Here is a 27,186-nt window from a genome sequence, read left to right on the forward strand (position 1 = left end):
TTTATACTGTGAGGTCAAATTTAAAAAAAATGATCTCACTACAATGAAATGGCTACTATGGGGAGTAATATCATCACACATGAATACAGTTGGGTTCATTGGATTCACAGGAGTCTCAGCATTACAGTGATACCCAATTTATGCATTTCCAAGGCTGTTTAGGGATCCCAGTATGCAGAAATATTCAAATACACCATTTTAGAATAGACGAAAATAACAGAAAATATAAAAAATTGCATGTTTTTTGCCCCAAACTGCATGTGATTATCATAAAGTGTGCATGTCTGTAAAGGGGAGATTCGTGGGTACCCATAGAACCCATTTTCATTCACATATCTTGAGGTCAGAGGTCAAGGGACCCCAACTTTGGAGCATTATTTAGCCTTTTTACCGACAAGCTAACATGACATGGTTTGTACCAGATAGATCCCTTAGGTTTTCTAGTTTCATATGATACCATCACTGTAGCTCTAAAAACCTGAGCCTGCTGCTACAGCCTCTGAAAGACAGTGAAGTTGGTCGGGATCGCCAGCAATACAAACCTGCAGCTTTTTTCCAGTACCCTTTGGCCCACCGACTTTACCTCTGCTCAGCACATGCCTGCTATATTGACACAAATCTGCCAATAGGCTAAAGGTCTGTGGAAACCCATATGTGAAGTAATTTGAGTGTAAGTAACACTTAACTGGATGCCACAGATCAACAGCATGCAGAACTTGGAGCTTTCTTTTATATGAAATAGTATCATTTGTGTCACATTTTGTGTATATATAGTGTTTATTGTACAATCCATACAGTATGTATTTATACACTGTCCTCATATAGCACACCATCTCTGCCTTACCCTATACTGTGAGACAGTAGCACTTATCAAATCAAAGGGTTATTAGATCTAATATAATCCGGTGTCCTGACTTGTTATAGTATTAAAACCCTTTTTATTTCGACAAATATTTTTACACAATAGATTAAACTCATAGTTGGCTGCAATTCAAAATGAATAAAGTTAGATAATAGAGTAATCGTATATGCAATAAGATAAGCACACACCATATGCAGATCGTTCAATAAACAGTCTTCCTGTTTAGTTGCACAAGCCTCCTCTGTCAACACACTGTACAAATGTACCTTTTTTTTGGCTGCTAATAGTGTGTCAAAGTATCAAACTAAAGGTACAAAATAGAAGTAGAAAATAAGGAAGAACTCACTTCCATGTGACTGAATGAAAAATGTCCCAAAAAGAACTCCGCAGTATAAAGTTTGTTTTAAAAAAAAAAAAAATATGCAGCAGAAAATGAGTCCACGGTTTTGAGGCTATCGAGCACACCAGCCACATTTGCACAAACAGTGGTTCAAAAATAGCAGAAGGCCATTGTTGTTGACGTTCAGTTCCTTCTTGATGAGCTCTGTCAGTAAAATGTCATCATCACCACGGCGTCACTGAGATGCCGGTGTGACCCCTATACTGCCCGGATTGTTCCTGTTGTCATGGTGACAGTGGGTCATGGTGACAGACGGGTTCGGAAAGAGCGTGGTCGGATCATCATGGTGACTTTGCGTAGGGAGTAATAGTCCGAGTCTTTCCAGGAGTACCAAACGATCCCATCAGGACCCAGCGGCCCCCGGCCTTTAGGGGTGTAGTGACCTCCCTGCAGGATCAGGACGTAGTAAACACTCATGACCTTTATGAAAGTTTAAACTGAAGTCACGGTTAATCTTTGCACACTTACCCGGTAGTAGACTCCGTTAAGGTTGGCGTAGAAGCACTGGTTGTACCACCAGCCACCGTGTGAGATCTCAGCGCAGATGTTGCCACTGTCTGGGGTGCTGAAGCCCTGTTTGTCGTGGTACCAGCTGAAAGAATCCTGCACCGTCCCGCTGAAGCCTGACACATGGAGACGGTACTGATGCTCTTCATCTTCCACACTGCAAACACATACGTGGAAGCAGTAGGGAAATTATGCAAGAGGTAGAGACGGGTGTGCACGTTTTGCAATAACATACAAGTAAGTGCATGTGTTTTGTTGTGCACTTGTGCGTGCCACCGACCTGAAGCTCTGGTAGATGGCATGTTTGTGCTTGTTGCTCCAGTCCTCCAGGTCGATGCGCAGGCTGTAGTCTCCCTGGGTGCTCAGGTCATGTATGTGGTTATTGCCCAGCCAGAACTCTGAGTGCAGGTCACCGAAGCCGTCCATGTAGTCCCTCCAGGTGCGGTCGAAGCTCAGTGAGCCGTCAGCACGACGCTGGATCACGGTCCAGCCACCACCTGAGGCGAAAAGATGGAGAGGTGGAAAGGAAAGAATATGTCATGTCTTATGGGTTGTTATTCTTGTTCCCATCTTGCCACAGGTCGACTGCACCACAGCAACCCTGGTGTTGGTACTCGGCAACTAGAGTGTGTGCTTGCCAACAGTGGTGGACTCAGGCTGTCTGAGGGGCAGGGGCGAAAAAATACTGAAAGGGCACCAGCGCGCAAGACGTTTTGTAGCGTGTAGGGCAGCCTATCTGTGCACTGCATTGCATCTTCTTAATTATAAGGGCACTTATATAAAGGCACTTCATCACATTTTCTCCACTGGAAGGGCACCGTAGAGGGAACTTTATCACATTTTCTCCACTGGAAGGGCACCCTAGAGGGCACTTCATTACTTTTTCTCCATTTAAGGGCACCCTACAAGGTACTTTGTCATGTTTTCTCCACTGGAAGGGCACCCTAGAGGGCACTTTGTCATGTTTTCTCCACTGGAAGGGCACCCTACAAGGCACTTTGTCATGTTTTCTCCACTGGAAGGGCACCCTAGAGGGCACTTTGTCATGTTTTCTCCACTGGAAGGGCACCCTACAAGGCACTTTGTCATGTTTTCTCCACTGGAAGGGCACTCTAGAGGGCACTTTGTTATGTTTTTTCCACTGGAAGGGCACCCTAGAGGGCACTTCATCACTTTTTCTCCACTGGAAGGGCACCCTACAAGGCACCTTGTCATGTTTTCTCCACTGGAAGGGCACCCTAGATGGAGGCATCACCGCCCCTGCCCCCTCCCCCATGGACTGAAACTTTAGGAGATTCTGGTGAAATACAGTCGCAGCCAAGCCAACTTTCTACCCATGTGTGACTGTGCAACTCACCGTCTGTGTCCATATCACAATAGACCTCCACAGGCATGCCGGCCAGTGATGGCACCACCGTGTAGAGGCCTGATCTCCTCACTCCATTGTAGTAGATGGAAGCACAGTCTATGGGACAGTTTCTCACATGCTGAATCTCTGAGGGAAGAGAATGTGAGACAGGAGTGAGAGGGAGTAAATCAACAAGGGGTGTTTGGCGCCCTCTGCTGGGATATCATAGCACTGCATGTACTGTATGTATCTGAGAGTGTGTACCTGGGTGCAGAGCTTCTTGAGCACTCATCAGCGGGTTGGGACGGACGATGTTGATCATGCACCCGGGGCTGCTTTTGACTTTATCCATCGAAAGTGTCAGATTATGGAGGTGGTTCTAAAGAGAAATACAGTGAAACTATCAAAAACCACCCGGTGTGCATATGTTCTTTTGATGTTTTTGTTCCAACAACACACACTGAAAGTGAAATAGTACTACTCATAGTGGGTATACCTGGAGGTCAAGGATCAGAGTGCCCTGTAGATGCAGCAGAGTGGTGGCTTCAGTGTAGTGATGCTCCAACTCATGAAAACGCTGCTCCAGGGAGATATTCAGGTGGGTCCTTTCTTCATTCTGACACCATACATGAAAATACCCAATCACACACGCACGCATACATACAAGAAGAACATACAGTAGGCAATAAGTGAGATGTATTAAAGAAACCCTTTAAAGGTACAGTGTGTAGGATTAGGCGGCATGTAGTGGTGTGGTTGCAGATTGCAACCAACCCAGTACCCCTCCGCTCACTCCTCCCTTTCCAAGACTGCAGTAATGTGAGCCACCGAGTGCAAAACCGTCGTGGTAACGCCGTTCGCCTCGCTCAGAGACCATCCTTACCATAATAACACTACTTTAGGAGCAACTGAAGTCAGACAGCGGCTGGCGGTACCACAGTTTTGCACTAGCGTGTCGGAGAACTACGGCCCTTCAGGTAACGTAAAAACATGAAATACACTCTCTAGAGCCATTGTTTGGTTTGTCTGTTCTGGGCTACTGTAGAAACATGGCGGACTCTGAAGAGGACCCGCTCCCTATGTAGATATGAAGGGCTTGTTCTAAGCTAACGAAAAGACAACGATTCTTAGTTTCAGGTGATTATACACTAATGAAAACATAGGTACAAGTATTATATTCCATTTCAGCTAATAGATGTTACACACTGTTCCTTTAAAATGGTGTAAATGATCTTAGATTTCTTCTTTCTGTGCAGCTTTAACTTAACACCCACTAGGTCTATGATGGACAACTGCATTTTTCAAGTCGATCTCAATGCACATATTAAAACTCAAACATGCGACGTCTCCCGGTGCTGTCGAAACAACAAGGACTCCCTTATAAAACTTAAAGCCAGGCACTTCAGTCTATTCCGAGCCTGCACATGGAGGATAACACTAACTCCCATTACCACAAACCCTGGAGCCCTCTCTCATGCCCTGTTCTCTTCCTGTACAACTCACACAACACTTGAACCCCCTCCACCACCTTTGGTCCAGCTGAGAGTCTGTGTTTATATAGGCTCACTGCCTGAGACGCATGACGCAGCACGTGGAAGAGTAGGAAGCTAATCCTGTTAGTGGCTAAGGTCAAGGACATGTTAGAGGGGGAGTTGGGGGGGGGAGCAGGCCTGATGACCAGGCACCACATTACAGTGCAGAACTGTACACAACTAAGGTGTTTCCTGTACTAAAATACAGCACAGGAAAGTGTTTTTAATGGTAGTGAGAGTTCAAAAAAATGTTTTTTGAGTATACAGAGAACACATTTATGAATTTTGTCTCCTTCCTTTCAAATGAATAGTAAATTAAACCACGTCCAAGACTTATTTGATCAAATATTTATGTCTAGTCTGACTCTGACTCTGAGTCTCTCAACCAAAAGGCCTTGAGCAGAGGAAATACAAAATATAAGTTAATATTTAACAAAAAGTCTGGCCCTGAAAAGTTATATTTAATGTCTTTAAATAACTTTTAAAAGTTTACTTTCCAAATGAGCAGCATGTCTAGTCTGTAAAAAGGAGCAGTCACATTGTCACAACATCCGGGGAGCTGCATGCAGGTCGAACTAAAGTCCAAAGCAGTTGACAGGATTGTTGCTGATGGTTGACCCAGGTCTGCTAAGTCCATATGGAGATCTCACCTGCAGCTCCAGGACTTTGATGCGGTGCCGGTGGTTCCTCAGCTCCTCCTGCAGCTCAGAGATGGTCTCCTTCAGGGCCACGATCTGCTGCTTCCTCTCCTCGTTCTCGTGCAGCCAGTAGGAGACCTCGTCCGTGCAGCGAAACATATCCGGGCACTTCTGCTCGTCCAGTTGAGGCAGCGTGGCCACCAGCCGACACATCCCGTCCTCCATGACCTGTGAGGTGACAAATGACCTCTAACTCCCAGAGCTGCTGGTGCTCAACAGAGTGTAAAAATAGCTGTTGATAAATAATATCACTACAGCCTTCAAAAGCCCAGCTGTGACAAATGTGGAAGATTCAAGGTGCAGCACATTGGGTCCTGCCAAGAGAGGCTTTTTATTTTCAATGTCATGTCCTTACAAACCAGCCACAAGTTCATCTCATTTTAAACTAGAGTTATAGAGAGAACTTTGCAGGTCAACACTTTATTTTGCATCTGGAGTTGTGCTAATATATTCACATGTTATGGCAATATTGTATTGAAATACCCTTTTTTCAAGTAATTTGCTGGATTGGCCAAAAGCATACATTCCTGTCTGATTATTTTATCCATAAACTATCCATCTAAATTGATTTTCCAGAAAGTTGACAATCCTGATATACGCCTATGTCTATATTGTGCTATTAAATTGCATATACAATGACAGCAGATTGTATCCTTATCATCAGCCCCTATTCAGTCTCTATTAAAGACATCATTCTGGACTCTAGTCTAGTTTAGTTGAGAGTCATCGCCATCATTCTAGTTACTTTTCAAATTAAGATAAAAAACAACAACATATGATCAGTTAATATGATACAGTATAATACAATGCTTTAGATTACGGCTTTGTTTTGGCAAGAATCTGGCGATATGATACGTATCATGATACGGGGTTTATGATGCAATATATTGCGATACTGTACGCAAGGCGATGTATTGCGATTTTCTAAAATCTAATTTTAGGAAAACACACTGCCATATGCATAAAATCAGAGTTTATTAAGCGATCAGAAAGTGGGATCTGGGTTTGTATTTATCACAGTCCCTATTACATCCAACATCGTAGCACTAATTTTTGTGCAATCTGAGCCACTGTCTGCCACAAATCTCTGCAAGTAAACTATGTCCATATAATATTTTTGAAAATTGATACAGTACCGCAAAACATAATATCGCGATACTCAAGTGTATCGATATTTTCTTACACCCCTACTTTAGATTAAACTACCCAAAAAGTAAATGAAGCAACTGCATTAGTTATTTCAAGACCCCTCAGATTTGACTTGTGTCCCTTTGGAGGGGGTCTGAACCCTAGATTGGGAACAACTGGACCAAACTGTTGAACTAAACTAGCTGCAACTTGACCAACTACATCTGTAAAATACAACTTGTTCAGTATCAGTATTATCTAATATAATATATAATAATATATCAGTCACAAGTCCTTTTCCCACCACTGCTGTCTTGCATGATTCATTCCTGCAGAACGCTACATTCATGAAGTAGCTCGTTCACAGAGCTGACACATCTCTGGAGTAAAAGGTGGAAACAGAACATCACTTTGGCTTGTACTCAGGATGTTTACAGTAATTACCTGGTTAGTGTACTCCCCGCACTGGGATCCCCCGCCATTGCGCTGAGTGGTGGTGTTCAGGTCGTTTGCTTTGGCCTCTGGGAGCAACACGATGAGGATGCAGAGAGCAGAGCACACGCTCCAGCCGGGAGGGTTGGTTAAAGACAGGAGAGACATCGCTGCCGCCCGGTTAGTCTGTCCCTGCCTGGTCAGTGAGAGCGAGGACGGGACACGGGAGTGTGTGCTTCACCATGTGAGGCTCTGCTGGCTCTCCCTACAAGGAGAGAAGCTGAGGAAATCAGTGTGTTATGCTCCCTACAATAGAGTATCTAATTCATTAAAGGGGCAATGTGTAGGATTTGGCGTCACCTAGTGGTGTGGTGGCAGTTTGCAACCAACTGAGTACCCCTCCGCTCACTCCTCTCTTCCCAAGACTGCGGTAGCGTGAGCCAGCGAGTGCAAAACCATGGCAATGGTGACCAGAGGTCATCGGGCTCGGTTACTTTCCACAAGGACGGTGGCACGGACATGAGCTGATGTAGAATCGTGATGAAGAAACATTCGGATCGGGTTTCTCCTCGCGGCAAACTGACATTCTCAAAGCTCCTCAAAGTTCTCAATTTTTTCTGCCAGTCCGCGTCAGAAAAGTTTGGATGTGCACATACAGGCAAAACCTGCCGCACGGAACCCCCCGCGAATCGCCATGTCTGAGGGTGTGACATCACTTTGGCCATGCAGATGCTCGCGACCCTCAAGGATGCGGCAAGCATAAATCATGCTTAACACTACTTTAGGAGCAATGGAAGTCAGACGGCGGCTGGCGGTACCACGGTTTTGCACTCTGCGGCTCACGTTACCGCAGTTTCACAAGCGTGTTGGAGAACTACGATGGCCTTCAGGTAACGTAAAAACGTGAAAGGCTCTCTCTAGAGCCACTGTTTAGTTTAAGCGCTCTGGGCTACTGTAGAAACATGGCGGACTCTGAAGAGGACCCGCTCCCTATGTAGATATGAAGGGCTCATTCTAAGATAACGAAAACACAACGATTCTTAGTTTCAGGTGATTATACACTAATGAAAACATAGTTGTGAATAGATCCCCCCAAAATGTTACACGCTGTTCTTTTAAGCCATCAAGACTCCTTGTAGCACACACAGTCTCTCTAACACACCTTTGTCTCAGTACAACTAATGGAACATAAACTTGAGAAAGTGAGATTAATTAAGAGGAAGGTCATCCCCGCAGTCTATCACATTACTGTAATTCGTCCTCAGGTAACTCAATAAACACACAAGCTTGTCCACGTCACCTGCTCTTAAAGCCAAACGGAAGTTTTGACTTAATTAAGCTGCATTAGGATGCAGGTAATAGTTTGTGTATTCTAACTTTCTAAGTCTCGCTCAATAACATACACACATGCACAGATATCATAACAAAAAGTGGTATTGTACTTTGCAGGAAATAGTTTTTTCTTTAGTTGCTGTCCTCTTGTAGCAAATGTAATAAATGGTAGTGCACTCACCCCAGTTACAGACCATCCTCTACCCCATTCCCGGCCCATTTCAGGCCGAGGGGTTCTCTCCATTTTCTTCTTCTCCTTCTCTATATCTCCTCCTGTATTGCTCTCTCTCTCTCTCACTCTGTGTGCTTCATGCTCTTCTGTCTCTCCCTCGCTCTCCCTCTCTCTCCCTCTCAGTTAGACATCTTAGTCCCATAATCCACCTCTAAGAGGATTCACAACGACTGAGGGATGGAGGGAGGCAGACAAATGGGGAGGCGATAATAAAATTATTGGTAAAAGAGACAGATAAGAGAAAAAGCTATAAAATTAGCTTTTTTATCTACTAGCAATATCCCCCTCTTTCATAGTACAACGTGAGTACAAAACAACTTAGCATCAAATGCTGTGTCAATATGTACTGAAGTGTATTTCATGGTTATAAAGCTTTTTTCGATTTGACTGAATATTGTGAGGAATAACCTGATTCTGCAGAACATATATAGAGATTTTCAGATTCAGAGAATGGAAGGAATAGAGTGCATAACTTACATGCATCAGCACACATCAGCACCAACAGTAAATAAGCATCACCTACAGGCACAATAATCCTGCTCAAAGCTGGTTGTAATGAAGGCTGATGTGAGTGGGAGCATGAGGGGTGCTGATCCTATTACAGTAGCCAAGCCGCTCTTTACATCTTTATGCTCTCCACTATTAAGGCTCAGCATACATGGTCTACTTGTCAGAAGAAAAAACTAAATGCTATTAAAAGCTAAATTTTTTTTTTATGGAATTATAATATAAACTATTTAATAGACTGTTATAAAATGCAAATAACATTTCCTAAATCAGCTATCTGTACCGTGACTGTATCTATATCAATTCGCAAAACCGCCTGAAGAAACTCTCTCAAAGAGACCTTGATAAGGAAAACGTCAAGCAGCCATCTTTCGGCTATTTTTAAACCACTCTGCACATCACACAGCAGACACTAATGCATTGCAAATATAATGCATACAAATTTTATTCCACATACATGCTCTCAGGAATTTAAAACGTCCCTCATGAATAAGTGTCGCTGTTGTATCTGGTGGTGTCTGCTGAGAGAGAAACCGTGTGGAAGGCCACATGGTGGCACCATGTAACAACTTACATGTAATTACCTGCTGGCCTTGACTACAATGAGCTTCCCGAGAGATAATACAAACAACAAATAAGTCAACAGAATTACAGGACATGAAGGGATGCTGCTGATTTCTAACAGAAAACATTAAAGCTACAAAAGAGCAGGAGGCTTCAAGTAATGAATGCAAAAAAGTCTGCTAACCAGATGGGAAGTGGGATCTAGCCTGGTTCCACAATCAAGGCGGTTTAGACATAATACAATAGTGCATATACTGTAAAAAGATGAAAAGTTATATATTTTCAAGTGTTCATTATCAATTTCATTCATTATCAAGTTTTAAGGAAGGACAGAATTGTTTTCTTCCTTCCTTGTTTCAGCACGTCCTTCCTTAGTTCAGTCCAGTTCAAGTTCTATAAGAAAACCACATTTACAAAACGTCATGGTGCTAACTGGGCATTTTTGTGTCAGAAAAGAAATAATGATCAATTTGAGCCAATAGCAGTAATTCATCATAAAGCTTTTCATCAATACACTCGCTGATTTTCAGTGGTGAATAAAAACTATTTTTGCTTCACAGTATTTCATGGTCATTGTGTTTGATAAACTGCTGCTACCTTTGACGGTGTACTTTCTCTGCAGCAACAGATTCAGCCCCAGTAACATAAAGACCTGCAGGCAGACATCTGCTCAAAGATCAATAGCGGCTGTGTTAGAAGTCAAAGTGTAATCATAAAACACCATGTAAAAAACTTTAAATCAACTTTTAGGCTAACCTGACCAGCCAGATGGTTTGTTACACAGAGCCATCTGAGAAGCCGTTATTGGAAACTGTTTGGAAAAGGATGGGAACTTTCAAAAACATACTTAGCAGGTGATTGGATGAACTATCTGTCAATCAAACTCTTGCCGAGGCCAGTCGTGAGAAGAGCGAAAACATCGCCTTCAGTGCCATTTTTTGCTCTTCTTTCAATGAAGAAATACTCTTCAGTTCTGATATCTATATGATACCTCTTCAGGAGCCGCCACTGTTGTTTAGAATGAACAGTCGCCTCTCCGTGTCGTCACACGGTTAAGCCGCGCCAGTAGCTGCCTGTTCCTCACAGGACGCTGATTGGTCCGTGCTCTGGCTTGCCGGACACAAACGCATTACTTGAAGCCTGACAAGTGTGCGTGATATGTGAGATTGTGAGAATCCAGCTGCCGTGCAAGGTCACTTTTACGCCGTATTCACACCAGGCAGCGGCAAAATTAAATTTTTCTGTGGCATTAGGCAGCTTTAAAGCAAAATAAAATCACTTTTGCTGAACAGCCACAACTGGCAACTACAGTATAATCGCATAGTGAATTTGCCTTTATTTCCCAAGATCCTCTTGTGTCAGTTGCTTTAAAGACTTGTAGTAGGAAGTCAGCTTGGAAATAGGAAAACCTGCAAGCATATTGAATTGAACAAAGGTGCCTTTAATTTCTTATGAATTAAACTTTGTAAGAGGAAGATTGTGTTATTTCTAATTTCAAAAGTAACATAGTCTCACTTTAAGGACATAAAAGGTGCAATTTAGTCAGTCTGGTTCCTTAAGTTAGGGACTTTGTATTCAAATTTAAGCCTGCTTACCTTATTTACCACTTCTTATGCAGCCTTTTGAAATTACTTAATGTCAGTGACAACATAATGAAACTTGGGATTATTTGCATTAAAAACAATTCATCTTGCAGTGAATGAATTATTCATCATAATGCCAAAAAGGCAGGTAAACATTTGTCGTGACGTTAAGTGGCTTTTTGACATCGAGCTAAAAGCTACATGCTGTGCTGTGTGATGTGACAGCTTGACAGGATGAAGGACAGGTGGTTTAAGGCTGAGGTGGGAGGTATTTTACTCCCTGTGTGTGTAGAGCAATGACGAGTTTTGAATTGATTCATCCAGCTCTTCTCCTCTGACTAACAATACAGGAGCTTTTGTTGAAAAGCCAACTGGCTGCATCATACCTAGAGACCAATCATGTGTAACCAAGGGGCAAATGTCCATCACAAAGGATGAAAGGGCTATTATTAATGGTCAAGCAGCGGTTGCTTTACACCGACCTGGAATGAGTACGCTGTAGTTAGTGAGACTCTGGATTTGAATGGAAGTCTGAGAAATGACTGTTTCCTGGAAAAGAGATTACTTTATAATATATGTATAAATGTGTGTGTATATAGAAGAGAGAATAATCTTACAAGCCCAGTGAGCTGTCTAAACTCACACAGCATGTAGCTCCTTTGATGTGACACAGCTTGCTCTGTATTTTCTGAATAGAATGAGGAGTTACACAAAGCCCTCGCCACATGACAAACATAGAGCTCCAGTGTCTCCAGTGACTGGAATATTGATTTAGTGGAAACAGGAAGACAAGCTTTTTTTTTGTCTTTATAGAATTGCTCTTATCTGTCGGTCACACACACCTCTGTGACGTATTACGAACGCAGATGCTTCCATACAGGGCAGAGGTCACTGGATGGCTCGATTAGCATGGAAATGATGTGAATCATAATGATGCTGTGGCTTCCACAGTAACCACATCTCAACCCTAATGAACACTTGTGGAATTTTAGACCGATAGCGTTCATCAAAACACCAAATAAAGGAATGTATTTTAGGAAGAATGCTGTTTCATCACCACAGTAGTGTTAAAGATAATCTCAAGGAGCATTAAAGCTGCTTGATATTTGTGGTCACACATCTCAATGTGTGCGTATATCTTCACAGAATTTCTTCATTTGCAGTTTTTAAACTCTTCCAATTCATGGTTTATGTCGCTTTAACAAAACAATATTGTCCAAAATTATAATTACTACTGATTTCCTCAGAAGTTTCCTTGAAAGAACGATGTAATTTGGTACTAATTTCTTGAAAGCACTGCTCCATTATACAGAAGTAAAACATGTTTGGCTCTAAACATTTACTGCTGTGCACTAATAGAATGGGTTTTTAGTTAGAAGCCTGAAATAAGGTCTGTGGTTACCACATGCTGAAGAGATTTTAATGTTTTGTTTTATGATATAAAATACATCAGTAAACATCCCACTCGTGATTTTTGAAGCCTTTATGTGTCTTTAAAAAGGCGGTTGCTAACAAGTGGCTAAATGAGACGACTAAATGTCATCACGCCGACTCTTCCTCCTTTACAGCCTCGTTGTATATACTCACGCTCATGCGACCGTGGTGTACTTTGTTTATAGCCTAACGTTAGCTTTTTACTTCTGGCGATTGCATTCACACTTCAAAAATCATAAACGTGGTGTTCATTTGTGGAGGTTATCATAAGTATCAGTATCATAAATGTGTGTTTGCCACAGAGCTTATTTTCTGCAATAATCCAAAACACAATGGAAAAATCCCATTGGCTTTTTGTCGAGGGAACCAGGGCGATTCTAACTTTCTGGATGGCCTACAAAAATACATCATCCCTGGAGCCCTCTATTAAAATACTCTCTAGGTTATTATAGCAATTAATTAGAGTTGATTAATTGGAAGTGTGCAGATTAAACATTGTCTCTATTTTCCTATAATTAGTAAGAAATTACATTGTTCCTTCTAGGAAACTTCTTTTTCCATTTAGAAAATAATAGACCAAATGTAATTTAATTTTGCATACAGTGCGTGTACTCTATTTTGTATGTAAATTTAAATTTCCATGTGCATAAATCCAGCAGCTAATCATACTATACCTGCACCTGAAGCAATGAATTCCCCATAAACCCAGCATGTATCGACCCATATATTTCTCAGTTTAACGAGCTTTTCTTTCTTTTTAAAAACATTAAATGAATAATTCTTCTTCAAGGCAGTTACAGAAATAAACAACTTTACACTAACATCGCTGAATAATGGAGCGAGCGTTCAGAGCTGAGAGGCTGACATTTTTTTTTTAAAATGTCATGACATGACATGACATTTGACAATGTCCTCATTAGTAACACAGAGAGAAAAGGTGGCTTTTGTCAATAAGACGCAAAGTACAGATCATACATGTTACTAGACAGATTCACCTTTAGCCTCTCATCAGTGCCATAAGGCCTTCAATTAAAAATGCTTTATATCTGTTGTTTACAGGTGGATTGATTCCAAGAGCCACCACCGTGACATGCACACTTAACGTATTGCTTTCCCCTTTAACACGGATCACAAGTCATGTCATCCGTTTGTGATGAATTGAATGCAGCAAGAGGCTCCGACTATCAATCGATCAATCAATATCGGCCAGTATGCATCGCCTGCTGCACCATTCTGGGGACGGATGTTTATCTGGAGCACATGCCATTTCACCGGGCAGATACTCATCATGATTCAACCATTTCCATCAGATTTCAGTTTCTTTCAGTCTCTTTCAGTCTCCCTCATACTGTACACACACTCACATTCAAACAGACATAGATTTCAAGGTCTGGCTTAAAGCATTTCGGCTGTAATAAATTTGAGGAGACACCAGACTTAATCTGTTCTATTCATCACTGTACTCCCCTTGGTATCATGTATCATGTCAACCGTATTACCCGAGTGCACCACAGGCACATGCTAGACTTGGACTTAAGTAATTAAAGGCAGAAACAGCTAGAAGAGGTGGTTCAGACTAGCACAGGCGAGTAGTCTTTGATGATAACAGCTTCAGATATCACCTTCTGTGACTGAGGGAGGTCACATAGGGCAAAAGGATGAGTCAGTCTGTGGTGGTGCATTTTATTCGGTAACTTACTCCTGGCAGCTTTCGTTTGGAGAAGGACAGTTAAAAAGAGAGTCATGAAATCTGACATTTTTCTAACCGAGCTTAAATGCAACATCTGCTTCTACCTCGCCTATATATAGGAATGCCATACTAGAGGTATTTTAAACATAAAGCAATGTGTCCATGACATTCTTTCCAACAATATATTCTCCTCCAATGTGAATGATTTAGAAGAAAATCCTGAGGGCTTCACCTTCCTCTGCAGCGAGAACTAATTACAGTCCACTTCAGAAACATCATGGGCCCTCATTTACCATGTCAGTGGCGTGTTGGCAGATCCATCAAGCACACGGCTGCCTGTCTCAGTGCCTCGCCTGAGGTTAGACTTAACCTACTCCTCCACACTGCAGCATGAAGGAGTGTGTTAACTCATGTCTTCAATTTACACAGAATGCACTACAGTATGCATTGAACTCATTGCAAAAATCAATTCATGTATCTATAAAACAATGGTTTTCAAATATCAAAAGACTACCAACATCTTCTAAATGAACATTTTAAATAACAACAAAACAGATTACAAACAGAAAACTTTGAATATTACATGACAAAGTTTCAATCACCATCTTATTTTGTTGGTCACATGTTTAACAACTATGTCAACCATTCTTCTTAACATTTTTGAGATGACTGCAAATTTAAACCTGCATTAAAGGAGCAGTATGTAGGATTTAGTGGCATCTAGCGGTGAGGTTGCAGATTGCAACCAACTGAGTACAACTCCACCCACCCGTCACCCACCCTTTCCAAGCATGTCGGAGAACTACGGTGGCCTTCAGGTAACGTACAAATGTGTAAAGCTCTCTCTAGAGCCAGTGTCTGGTTTGTCCGTTCTGGGCTACTGTAGAAACATGGCGGAGCAACATGGCGGACTCCGTTAACAGTACCCGCTCCCTATGTAGATATGAAAGGCTCATTCTAAGATAACGAAAACACAATTCTTAGTTTCAAGTGATTATACACTAATGAAAACATAGTTATGGATATTATATTCCATCCCCCTAAACCCTACATACTGGGCCTTTAATTCATTTTATGGCCACTTGGGGGCTATGGAAACAAGCTGTAAACACAACACTGACAAACCTTATGAAGTTGATCTGGCGAACTTGTTAGCAAACAGCTTCCTATTTACGCATACAGAGGATATGGAGCAACATTAGTCATTTTGAGTTGTGACTCTATTATACGTGGTCCAAAATTCACTCTTTTAGCTCTGTTTTTGGTCTCCACCAACTCCTGATGGAAACATCTGGTTCTTTAGCTGCTAAATGCTCCACTATGTTCACCAGCTATCTCATCTGGTGCTTAGCAGGTAGCATACAGTCGGTTTTTAGAGACATTTTAGCTGGAGCCCTGGAAATGATGCTGTTGTTTCACTGTTTCATTCTCTGATAATACTGATATATTGTTTTATTGTTCCTTTTGAATATTATTTTATTTGGTTTATTTTATAGTATTCTATTGTTTTTTCTATTTTTTAGTTATAAATGTGATGTGTCATGAAAATAAATGTGATTTTATTTTGATTTTATTTAATGAGAGCAGTGCGATTCAATCAACAAAACCAAAACAATGAGCCGAAAGACGCTAAAATGCTCAATAAGGAAATTGCAAAGTTGGCTGGTAATTCTTTGTGGGTTTGACCCCGTCAACATATTATGCATAGTAATTTGATCCATTGTTAATATAAAAATATTCGTAAGATCAGTTTTAAACACAAACCATACATATAAATAATTAGAATTTTAATATTAAAAACTGAGAGAGCTGTGTCTGTTGTGTTTTCCATCAAGCTGACAGATGTATCATGAACCCAGCAGAGATTTCCTCCTGATCCATCCCTCATCCTCCTCCCCCTCATCTCCTAGTTGTGTCGTTTGTGTCTCCAGAGGACACAGCTGCATTGACCTTTGCTTCACAGGAGATAAACAGCATTCACACATACAGTAGTGCTCATCCTGCACTGACAGACCACGGGGAACATTTGTGTGTGTGCTTGTGTGATGCACACCAGAGGGACCAGGTAAGTGAGAAAAGACAGGTTTGATAAACTGTGTTTTAGCTGCACAAGCAACACTGGCTTCACGTCGTCAACAGTCATTTTACCTCTGCATGTACAGGTACCCCTCACCCTAACATTATAGAATACAGCTTTTTTCAACCCACAGAGTGATGGAGTGCACTTGATTACAGAAAACCATTCAGTACATACCTAATCCCTCCATAAATGAATAGTGAATGGACAGAATCTATTGATAAGCGAGAGATACCAGTCAAACCACTCAACATATAACAGGAAGATCGAACACAATCCCTGGAGTAAGAGACAGGTCCTCAAATTTAATTGAGTCTTATTATTCGCATTAAAATCAATATTCTTTTGAAAAGCACTCTTGAAATCTCTCTGAGAGAAGAAAGAAATAGCACGAGTGAAAAAATGACTAAATAATAGATAAAGATCATCAAAGGGGCCTGCCAGACTCCATTTACCACTGATGAAATAAATTGGTTTCCAAGAAAATTATACGTGCGTACTTTCAGAATGGAAGTTACCTTTGTTTAATTATAGTGACATAGTGATTTAACGATGTTGAGATGTTCGCTGTTTTCACTGTGATTTGAAATTGAGGTCTACGGCGCACGTACATAGAGATTGATTAAGAACAGTGTGGCTGTGGTGCTGAAACTCCATATTTTCAACACAAAAACTACAGTAACTGTAATCACCAAAACTCATTTTATCCTAATGCGCTCAGTGAAGACCAAAGCTTTGAGCTCTGACGAGATAGCACATATAGCACTCTTCCTCTTGCTGTATTTTCATCCGTACTCCAGATGTTCATCATCGTATTGTTCCTGTTCATCCAATTTGTTCTTACATGCACCAAAGCATAAAGAATAAAGAAAATGTCTTTTGAAGCTGACACATATTGTTTAGTTCAGCAGTTGCATCTGTTAGAAAAATAAAACCGTCTCAATAAGTTGTTTTGTTCTTTCTTGGGAGTTCTCCAGAAGAAGTGCAAATCAAAAGCAACAGGAGGAAAAAGACAATTTAACACAGAGATAGAAAGCAGCAGCTCTGTCAGACAAAATTAAAACAAGATGAGGAATCTACAGCCACTCTAGCAGCTCTGTGAGACTATACTTAGTCATGTGCTTCGAGCAAAATGGTAACGTTGACAAGCTAACATGCTCACAGTGACAATGACAACATGCTGATGTTTAGTGGGTATGATGTTTACTAAGTTATGAGCATGCTAACATATACAAATATGCATTCAAGTGCAACTGAGGCTGTCAGTTTTGCTGGTATTTGGTCATAAACCAAAGAATTGAACATTTCAAAACTTTGACATGATTGATGGCACTTGAGGAGAAGTTAAGGGATCACCAACGTTATTACAATTCATGCTAAGGGGGGTATGAATGTCTGGACCAAATTTCATGGCAATCCCACCAAGACTTGTTGAGATATTTCACTGAAAATAACAAATGTCAACCTCATGGTGGCGCTAGAGGAAAGGTCAAGAGATGACGAAAGTTAGTACAGATGCAGCCACCTGGAATTTCCCCTCCAAGCCGACTTCCAGTCGATTGTCAGACAGTTCCCAGCCAACTTCCAGCCGCTGGGAGTCTCCCCCGCTCCTCCCGTTTTCGGCCAGGGTGTGTCTAGATTTCACTATAAACTTGCCTATTCATTCAATTCCACGGTGTCACCTTGAGATGGCGCTTCTTTTACAAAAACACATAAATACACTGAAGAATGCTTAGGCCATGGTTTGCGCACTTGTAGGTTTCTCAGACTTACTGTAGTTGCTGTAACTTCAGTAATGTTTGCCGCCCCTCAGTCGTCAATAGTTATTATTTACTTAAGTAGATGTTGAAATATTTCACTGAATAAGTGAAAACTTTCAAAACTATGAATTTTCATGGCAATCCATCCAATTGTTTGTTGAGATATTTCACTGAAAAACCACAAATGTCAACCTCATGTTGGCGAAAAAGTCAAGGTATCACCCAATTTAGTAGGTTTCATCCTCTGAGGACCATGAATGTGTGTACCAAATTGCATTGCAATCCTTCAATAGATGTTGAGATTTCCATCTCGAATGGTGGACAGACCAATCGATTGCCACGCAGTAGCGATAGCTAAAAACACAGCACCAATGGGGTCCTGAACAAACCTTGTTTTCAGATTCTTAGAAATGGGCTATTTTTTTAACTCCTTTTATTGTTTTTTGACTGTAATGTAGAATTAGATGAGGACTACTGATTGAATAAGGCGACACCTCTGTGTCCACATACCCTCTGGCCAGCTGTAGCATGGGGACGCTCAGAGATCTAACAGCAAGACAAGAGCAACGCCACACACACACACACAAAAACACATGTGTACACAAATTCTGCCTGCAAGGGACTCAAAAACAGTTTACCCACACTTTGTATGACCCGGATCACAGAGACAGATAATAAATATTGATTTGATAATTGTAAAGGTTATGTTAGACCTCGGGCTCTTCAAGGTTTTTAACTGCAGCGGTTGAACTGGTGAGTCACAACAAATTACTGATCTGCTGTTGTAAAATGATGTTACTCCGTAGTGTCATGCGCTTGAACTCTGCTGAACTCTATGAATATTTTGCTCGGCATGAATATTTTCGAGGCCTCTGCTACTAAACCAAAAAAATGTTCCAACCTGCCCACAGTAACATGTATTGTATTTGACATTCTTACTGTATTCACAGCACGTGGGTACTCTCCAGCAGGATGGAGAGCTGAATGAATGTTTTATTCAGCCTCTTTGTGTCCCTCCTCTCACCCTGCTGACGTAAAAAGGGACTGTGGTTTTCTGTCGATTGCATGATCTACACTGACCCTTTCACCGCTTCTACCGAATGCTGAGAAAAGATACAACCGCCTCGGTCACAACAGCGCTCACACAGATTCACAGTTGGTGGGGAAAGTAAACCCTGAGAATAGATGTACTGTAATCCCCTGCTCAATGCATGACTTTAACCTGAAAGTGCATTTGTGAATTTGTTCTGAATTTAACTATTGTATCATGTTTTACAGCTTTATATGAAGATCTCTTAGTAGCCTTTCACTAGCTCCTCTCCTAATTTCACCATCTAATTTATTGGCCTCATTATTGGTGACAAAAAGCCACAAATAAAAACAAGATTTACAAATGTGTATGACAATTTGTGTGTGAGTAATTTATAATGATAAGTAATAAATCACAATAATTTCTAGACATTTATATGCACAGGAAGATTTTCAAAAGAAAATACTATTGGTTAGTAAACTTGAAGATATATATAAATTATATGTAGAATACTATTCAAGTTGGGTTGTATTTATTTGTAAAATTGTTTTTTGTTTATATATGTCACCCGTTCTCATACCCAGGGCATCAAATACTGACCCTTTGTCATGCCATGCATGGGATGCTTATGCACAAGGCACCCTTTAGCGCCTGTGTGAGACGCATCAATATTAAATGCTCAGAGAAAGTGGTTGCTGAGCGTGGGAACATAATTTTAAGAGCAAAGCAACACACATACGGTGGGTGGGAGTGGTGGTGGATAGGTCCAACAAATACAGGGCTTTCATCCAGGAGACTGCTGTTCGTGTATTCACAATGTTAGGTTTCATTTTCACTTTACAAACGTAGTAATTCTAAGCCCAACCATGTTTTTTCCTAAACTTAACGAAGTGGTTTTGTTGCCTAAACTTAAGCGAGTTTTTGAATTCACAACATTTAGCACGTGTTTACTGAGACCTTTGTGGAGCGTCATAGTTTAAAAAGTGAAACCAAGGGGTCCTGACAAAGCATCAGTATATGACGAGTTGGGATGCAAATGTTTGTGGATTGGAAAATGCATTTGTGAACACCAGAAACTCACAAATTGTCCAACACATTTTTATTTTTTTATTTGTGGATTATGAAACATGCGTTTGTCACCAGTATTGAGTCTCTGTTCCTGACTCTTTCCTCTACAGATTTCACTCTCTCTCTCTCTGATGTCACACTGACCTCACAAGAGTCTCTGTTCGGTTACGTGCTACGGTTTAAAGGAAATCACTTAACAACAATTGACGTTTTTTGTCCCCTTTTTGTAATGTTCTTGAGCTGGGCAGAGCCGTGACAATGACTCACACTTGAAGAGTTTTATGTAACCAAGTGTCAAGTAATTGTATGTATCGTGAATGAAAATGCGGAATCACACACATTATCACACGTTGAATGTGCTTAATCACACTTCAGTGTTTTTCACACTGAATTAGAGCAGCTGTATTAACAGAAGAGGATTCAGGCCCCGAGCATTGCATTGAACATCCTGCTAATTATCATGACATTGCAGAAAGGTGAAAACCTTGTATCTCCCACGTCAGATTTCATGACCTGACAGAGATTCAGATTGACCAGTGTACATTTGCCGGTTTATGCAAAGCAGTTTGTATACCTAAAGGATTTTCTCAATGCAGACAATGACATTATTTAGTTAAAAGATTAGCCAGTTTCCTAATTTCCAAGTCATTTGAGATAAAGTGGAGGAGAAGGGATTTATGTGCAGTAGAACAGTGCTGAGTCAAAGTGAACAAAACGTTGACAGTAATATATCAAAGTCTGTGATTCCCTGCATAGAAATGGCAGCTCTTGAGACAAAAAAGATAAATATGCTCCTTTGTACACGCCCCTCAGAAACTTATTTTTAAAATTTGATCCACTTTAATTTGTGAACTGTGAAAATGAAGCAGACAAAAGAGAAAAAAACCCAAAATAATCAATTTCACTCTGATTCAGACCAAACGGACTAAGAAACAGACTATGAAAGCACCCTAAAATTAATCAGGTACTAATGTGGATTCCCTTCTAATTCTTTCAGTGTGTTTGTCACAAACACATATTATTGGACCCAAACTCAGAGTTCAACAATTTATTGCCACAATTAAGGTATTTATAGGCTGGCAGGTAAATACAGGTTGAGGTTAAGGTTATCATAAGCTCAAAAGCAGAAATACAAGGGATGAAAGGACATTACAACTTTGATGAACTGGCAGGGAATGAGTGGAAACGGGCTGGTTAAATACTGCAGGGCTGACGAGGACAGGTGGAAACAGGTGAGCAGGGAAGGTCAGGCAACTGCAGAGCAGATTGGGGAAGTGGGAACAGGTGTGTAGATGGGTGGGGCATTCAGATGATGCGGAAAGGAGGGAAAGTCCAGAGGCATCTGGTAGATGGATGGAAAATGCCAATGAAGGGCCCTGAAGGACAAGGAATGTGGCTGGAGAGGAGGTAGAGAAGCAATTAATGTTTCTGTGCTTTGCATTTCTACCAATGTATCACCAAACATGAATACAATAAAATGTGTATGTGTCTTGTTGATGCAGGACAGGCATCAATAAACTGAGAAACAGAGAATTTTATATGCTACCTTATTACCTGCTTCCTCAGTGTCATGTTTGTATCTGACCCTTATTTAATAGCTCTGTGCAAATGGATCTGCAGTGTTTTTACTTACATCACAGTTGACTCTATTTTTAACAATTCACCAGGCTTTAGAGAACTCAATGAAAATTGTATATAACACTGTTTTTGAAGATGTAGCTAGTGTATTTACATTTCAGGCTTATTGGCTTGAAATTTCTCTGAACACGTCACTGTTTTATACAGTGAATGTCGTAAAACTTTCGTAAAACACTCCGTTATCGTATCACTATGTGACTTGTGTAATGTATGCATGTAGAACTTAACAGACAAGCAACTTATACAAACGTACTTCTAATGCAGCACTTACAGGAATTATTTCAATGGGATGTGTGAGTAGGCTTCTCCATTTAAATTTCCTCTTTGCTGAAGACTTTTAAAGCAACATCATATGATAAACCAGTGGTTCAGTCCAACAATGTGACCCAGTGCATATAAGACAACTATCAGCAAGCAACAACAAAGTGATTCATAATTACACTCAGGCTGAAAATTGACCAAGATATAAACTGACAAATGTTTCAGCGAGCATATGAATTTATAAATGCAATACCCATCCACAAATAACATTTTCCCTGTCATGACCTGGTAACCATGGCAACAAAGCGTGGTCATTTGTGGAGAGGATAGAGTCTCCTTTCTGCTCAGATGAAGGTGAAAAAACAAAACAAATAAAAGGGATGGAAAAAGCAGAATGGATATTTGCATCAGGTTATAGATAGAGACCCGGTTCTGCTGCTGCATGCCCTTCATGACTGACAGCGAGTGATGAATCTCCATAATCCCTCAGACTGTACATCAATCCATAGCTCCATCCTCCCACTCTGCCCTTTTGACTTATAGCGCTCTCCGCCCACCTTGTGTGCTAATCGCAGTGGCATGCTTTCTTTTTCATTTGCGTAATGATAATGACAAGAGGAATGTGTGTTTGTGTGTGCGTGTGTGTGCATGTGTTTGGCCATTCTGCAGCCTGGCAATGTAATTAGAGGATTCTGCTGCCTCTAACTATTAGGACCATTAAACAGCTTTTACTGGGAATCCCCTTTCCTAGCAGCAAGAGACTAATTACTGCTTAGAAACTGGGAATCCTATAAGTGACTCATCGATTCATTAGATGAGCTAATGTAGAATGCAATCTTTAATGTCAAGTATGATGAAATTAAATCATCCTCCATGTGGTTATCAGAATAAATCTGTAACTCGTACAACAAATAAATAATAAAAACATTTTTTAAAAAGAGTTTGTTGCATGTCATACCCCTCTCGCTCCCCCATTTCTACACTGTTCTCTGTCAAATAAAGGACAAAATAATCAACTCCTTCTTCTCCCTGACTCCCAACCAGTCAGTGCTGTGCTCCCAAGTGGGTCGTCAAGCCTATAGTGTACCGATCTGTTGTACCACAATGTGAATGTGGTCTAAAAATCAATCCTGGTGTAGGGGTGTGAAGAACCCTTTTCTCCTGTTTATTTCAGTAGGGATGTAGGGATGCTGCCTGCTTTCTCTTTTGTTTTCTTTTGGGAGGTTCGGTGAGCGAGTTCTGTTCTTAAAGATTGTTTTGTTGCTCACCCTGAAGACTGTTCTAGCCAATAGCTTCTGAATAAATCAATAATGTGGACTGGACGGCAGCAGCATTGGTTATTCTTGGGAGTCACTGTTTTATGCTGCGCTCAGGTTTCCCCTAGGCCGGGTGAAACAAGAATTGGATGAAAAAGGAAAGACTATTTGAAAGATGGTCTTTTTGGTTCAGGCCAGATTTGGCAATCGATCCAATAGTTTCCGATAACCAATACAGTCTCACAGCAGTTCGTGAAATAGTCTTGAAATTGAATGTATTTGATTCATGTAGGCCTACATTGACATGAATTTCCCTTTTTTTTTTTCATGACGCTCAGCACGTCTTTCAACAACGTATGTCCAGCAACACGTGACGCAAATGTCAATTTCTGCACTTTTTAAAAATAAAGCTAGGTTTAGGAATAGATCAACTCGGTTAGGCTCTGGCAACAAACAACTTAGTTAGGTTTAGGAAAAGATAGTGGTTTGGGTAAAAATAACTCCGGAAGTGCCGTAACTTAAGTACGGAAGTTATGTAACAAATAAATCAACGTTGACTCCTGATTACGTCGATTACATATGCACTGATTTTGTGCTGACCATCATGAACAAATTTGAAATTTGTGTCTATGTACACGAATCAATACATTCAATTTTGTAACTATTTCATGAACTTCTGTGCAACTGGGCTGCAATATAATAGAATAAAACATTTCACTCAAAACCACAAACGTCAACATCGTGGTGGCGCTATAGAGAAAAAGTTATTAGGATTCATCCTATGGACACCATGGATACCACGTACCAAATGTCATGGTACTATATCTAATAGTTATATAAGCGAGAGATATTTTGGTCAGGACCAAAGTGGTGGACAGACCTATAGCGCATGACAGACTGATATTGCCATCAATACAGCCATATTGTTAGTGTAGCGAATACTTTTGAGAGATATTGTTCTCTATCTGTTTTAGTAGTCATCACATACACACAAATATGAATACTCAGCTGGGATCAGACATCATTTCTTACAAAGCCTCTGCAGACAAAATTAAGCTTTATTTTATTAGTCTCACACATAACGGATGAAGTGAATTGAGAGCAACAAGTTCTCTTCAATCCATGAATTTAAACTTGGACATTAGTTCTGTCTCAACTGCTCCCACATGTCTAAAGTCTGCAGCTACATAATGTTCATTATGTTCCATATCTTATTTATCAAGTTCAACATCCTGTCCTTTGGCTGAGTGCCAGACTGGAAAAAAGTCGTGCCTTGTTCAGGGAGCTTATTGAGTTGGAAGAACATTCTATTTTTTTTTCAAATGGAGGCATTGAAAGGTGAGCTATGATATATTTTAAGCTTCTGTATAGGTGCAGCAAGAAAAAACAGATACTGTACATTCCTCTCACTGCTTCTACTGAGATACAAGAACATAAAAGGCATTAAGTATATATTCATGTACATACTGTATAGATAGGGGACAAATTAAAGAAAAAAACACCAAGTGTCTTCGTACAATTAAGCCTCATGGTCATTCTTCCGTTAGGCTACATGATTCCCCTCAACTAGGTTGACATCTGGTGCATATGATTCGCCTCATTTTCATACTCATCAAACCATTCAGTGACCCCCCGTGCCCTTTACGGAAGCGGCTGCATTAATTAGCTATGTTTCTCCACTCATTTATGCAGCTTACAGTTCCTAAATCATCCATTTATATGCAAACACATGGTTTGAGAAAGAGCAGTTACACATTTTACTAATTCATTAAACAGAGAATAAAAGGCTGATAGAATTATTCTGAATTAAATCAAATAACTTTCAGTATTTCACACATTGTGAATGAGCTCTGCATCAATCAGCAGCACAACAATGTTGGAACGTAACTTCTGACTAGATTAACTGTTGGAGCTAATGGATAACAATAAATAGTCTTTGTAGCATCAATTAACATTCGCTAAATAAACCACTTTGTAATGATAATTAATGATAATTTGCCTCAAATTGTCTGTTACTGAATAGTTCACTTGTACTTTAAGCGAACAGAAGGATTTACTCAAAGCAAAGTCATTTCACAATAGCTGCTGAGAGATGAGAGATGCAGCGACAGACCCAAATTTAGCATGGTAAGTGTATAGCAAGAGGGAGAGGTTAGGCCACTCGATGAAGTGGCTGTTAATGGCTCAGTTTGTGTTAACGGCACAGACCAGCCTGCTCAAGAGCGGAATATTCATTTACAGTATCTACTGGGAACTGATGAAGCCATGACAACAGAACAGAGTTGCACAATTTTGGGAAAAACTGGATTTAAACCTTCGGGCAAACGGTAGACATCATTCTGTAGGTTTACAAAAATGCCCTTGAAAAAGACAAGCTGCTGCTAATTAATATAACATGTACAAAAATAACTTTGATTGCTTTATTTACATATAGGGAATGGTACACGACTGAGTCAGGGAATAGCGTCCAGAGTGCTGCATCAAAAAATCCACCTAAGGCCCAAAAATAATTTTCTCCATATACAGACCAGTATTGTAAAAGAGACATTTGTTTGTTTACACACACATATAAGATTATAAGATACATTATATCATTTGCATTACAGTGATTTAAAATACACAATTTGCATGTAACTATCAATCATTTTAGACATAGTAAAAAACAGAGACATAGTTCAACAAAGTACTTGGCAACAATGCATCCCATAAACACCCATTGGTTATGCAAATATCATAACTCATTCATAATTCACTGTCAAAAACTACGAACTGTTGCCAGGACACTTCAAGCTGCAGGTCATTTTATGACTCTTTCTATTATGATTTTTCCATCCAGGGAGTTAATATATTTGAAAACTTTCCTCAAGCCAAGGAAAGCAATTTAAAAATCTGTGATGTCATCACAATTTAAAGTCTATTCCCCTAGTGGGAGCTTGCGGGCGGGGCCAGCAGGAGGAACACTATGTTATACCTAAGGAAGAGCGCCGGGCTTTGAAGCACATTTTTGTAGTGGTCAAACGGTGGTACTACAACTTCTAAGAAGTACGGACACTTGAATAGCCCTTATTTAGATCAAGTTGTAAAATGCACTAATAGCCTAATCCGGAGTTATTTTCCTTCCTCCGTTCGTGTGAATGAGCCCAAAGCTGGAGCAAGGGCTGAGAGGCGGAGTTAAAGAAAACGCTACTGCGCCTGCTCTATGGGCACAATGGATGCGGAAGATCACCGGATGATCCAGGTACTTTAACACTCGGCAGTTGAGCCATTTTGGCTTCATGAGCCACTGAGCAACTCTCATAGGAATGAAAGGGAACCCACCTCCGACGCTGTATCCAGTTATCTTTATACATCCGTGATATATACACATATTCAGTGGGCCGCATACCCTGGATGTACATTTTTTTGGAGTATGCGCCAGGCAAGCAATTCTCATTGGACTGAATAGGTGCCTTCTTTCGGGTCCGGTATCCAGTTCTTGTAATACATCCATGGTATACTTCACTACACCACTGTGTCCCTGTCTCTCCCGTGCAAATCATGCCTGTTCAACTTTAACCGAAATTGTTAACGATATCATTCCACATGACAATTACAGTGTTATGTGGAACAACCTAAAGCAGGAAAAATGTAACTTCCACAACAGCAGCAGTAGTATCGGATGTGTAGCCTGCGGTCAGAACGGGAGCGATCACTGAGGAGACAAGGATTCACATCATCTGTGTTGTCAATCAGTTCCAGAGTTCCTGCTCATTTCACTTTCTCCAAATCTTATGAGACTGGGAGTCTCCCTCCACGTCTGAAAGACCTGCGCCGCTGCTTACAGGCATGAGACAAAGATAATGAAAAT

General features: G+C 40.7%; 1 protein-coding gene across 1 annotated transcript; it reads right to left on the reverse strand.

Moving 5' to 3' along the window:
* Positions 1–758: 758 nt before the first annotated feature.
* On the reverse strand, positions 759–8,566 carry si:ch211-203k16.3 (angiopoietin-related protein 7). The gene is made up of 9 exons (XM_037751301.1): positions 8,421–8,566; positions 6,920–7,172; positions 5,300–5,515; positions 3,614–3,733; positions 3,382–3,496; positions 3,127–3,264; positions 2,050–2,266; positions 1,731–1,926; positions 759–1,649 (listed from the first exon to the last, which is right to left on the reverse strand). Exons 2-9 carry the CDS (start codon positions 7,073–7,075, stop codon positions 1,503–1,505), a joined length of 1,305 nt encoding a protein of 434 aa, XP_037607229.1. The 5' UTR covers positions 7,076–7,172; positions 8,421–8,566; the 3' UTR covers positions 759–1,502.
* Positions 8,567–27,186: the final 18,620 nt, after the last annotated feature.

Source organism: Sebastes umbrosus, chromosome 18, assembly GCF_015220745.1.
Source record: "Sebastes umbrosus isolate fSebUmb1 chromosome 18, fSebUmb1.pri, whole genome shotgun sequence".
NCBI classification, from domain to species: Eukaryota; Metazoa; Chordata; class Actinopteri; order Perciformes; family Sebastidae; genus Sebastes; species Sebastes umbrosus.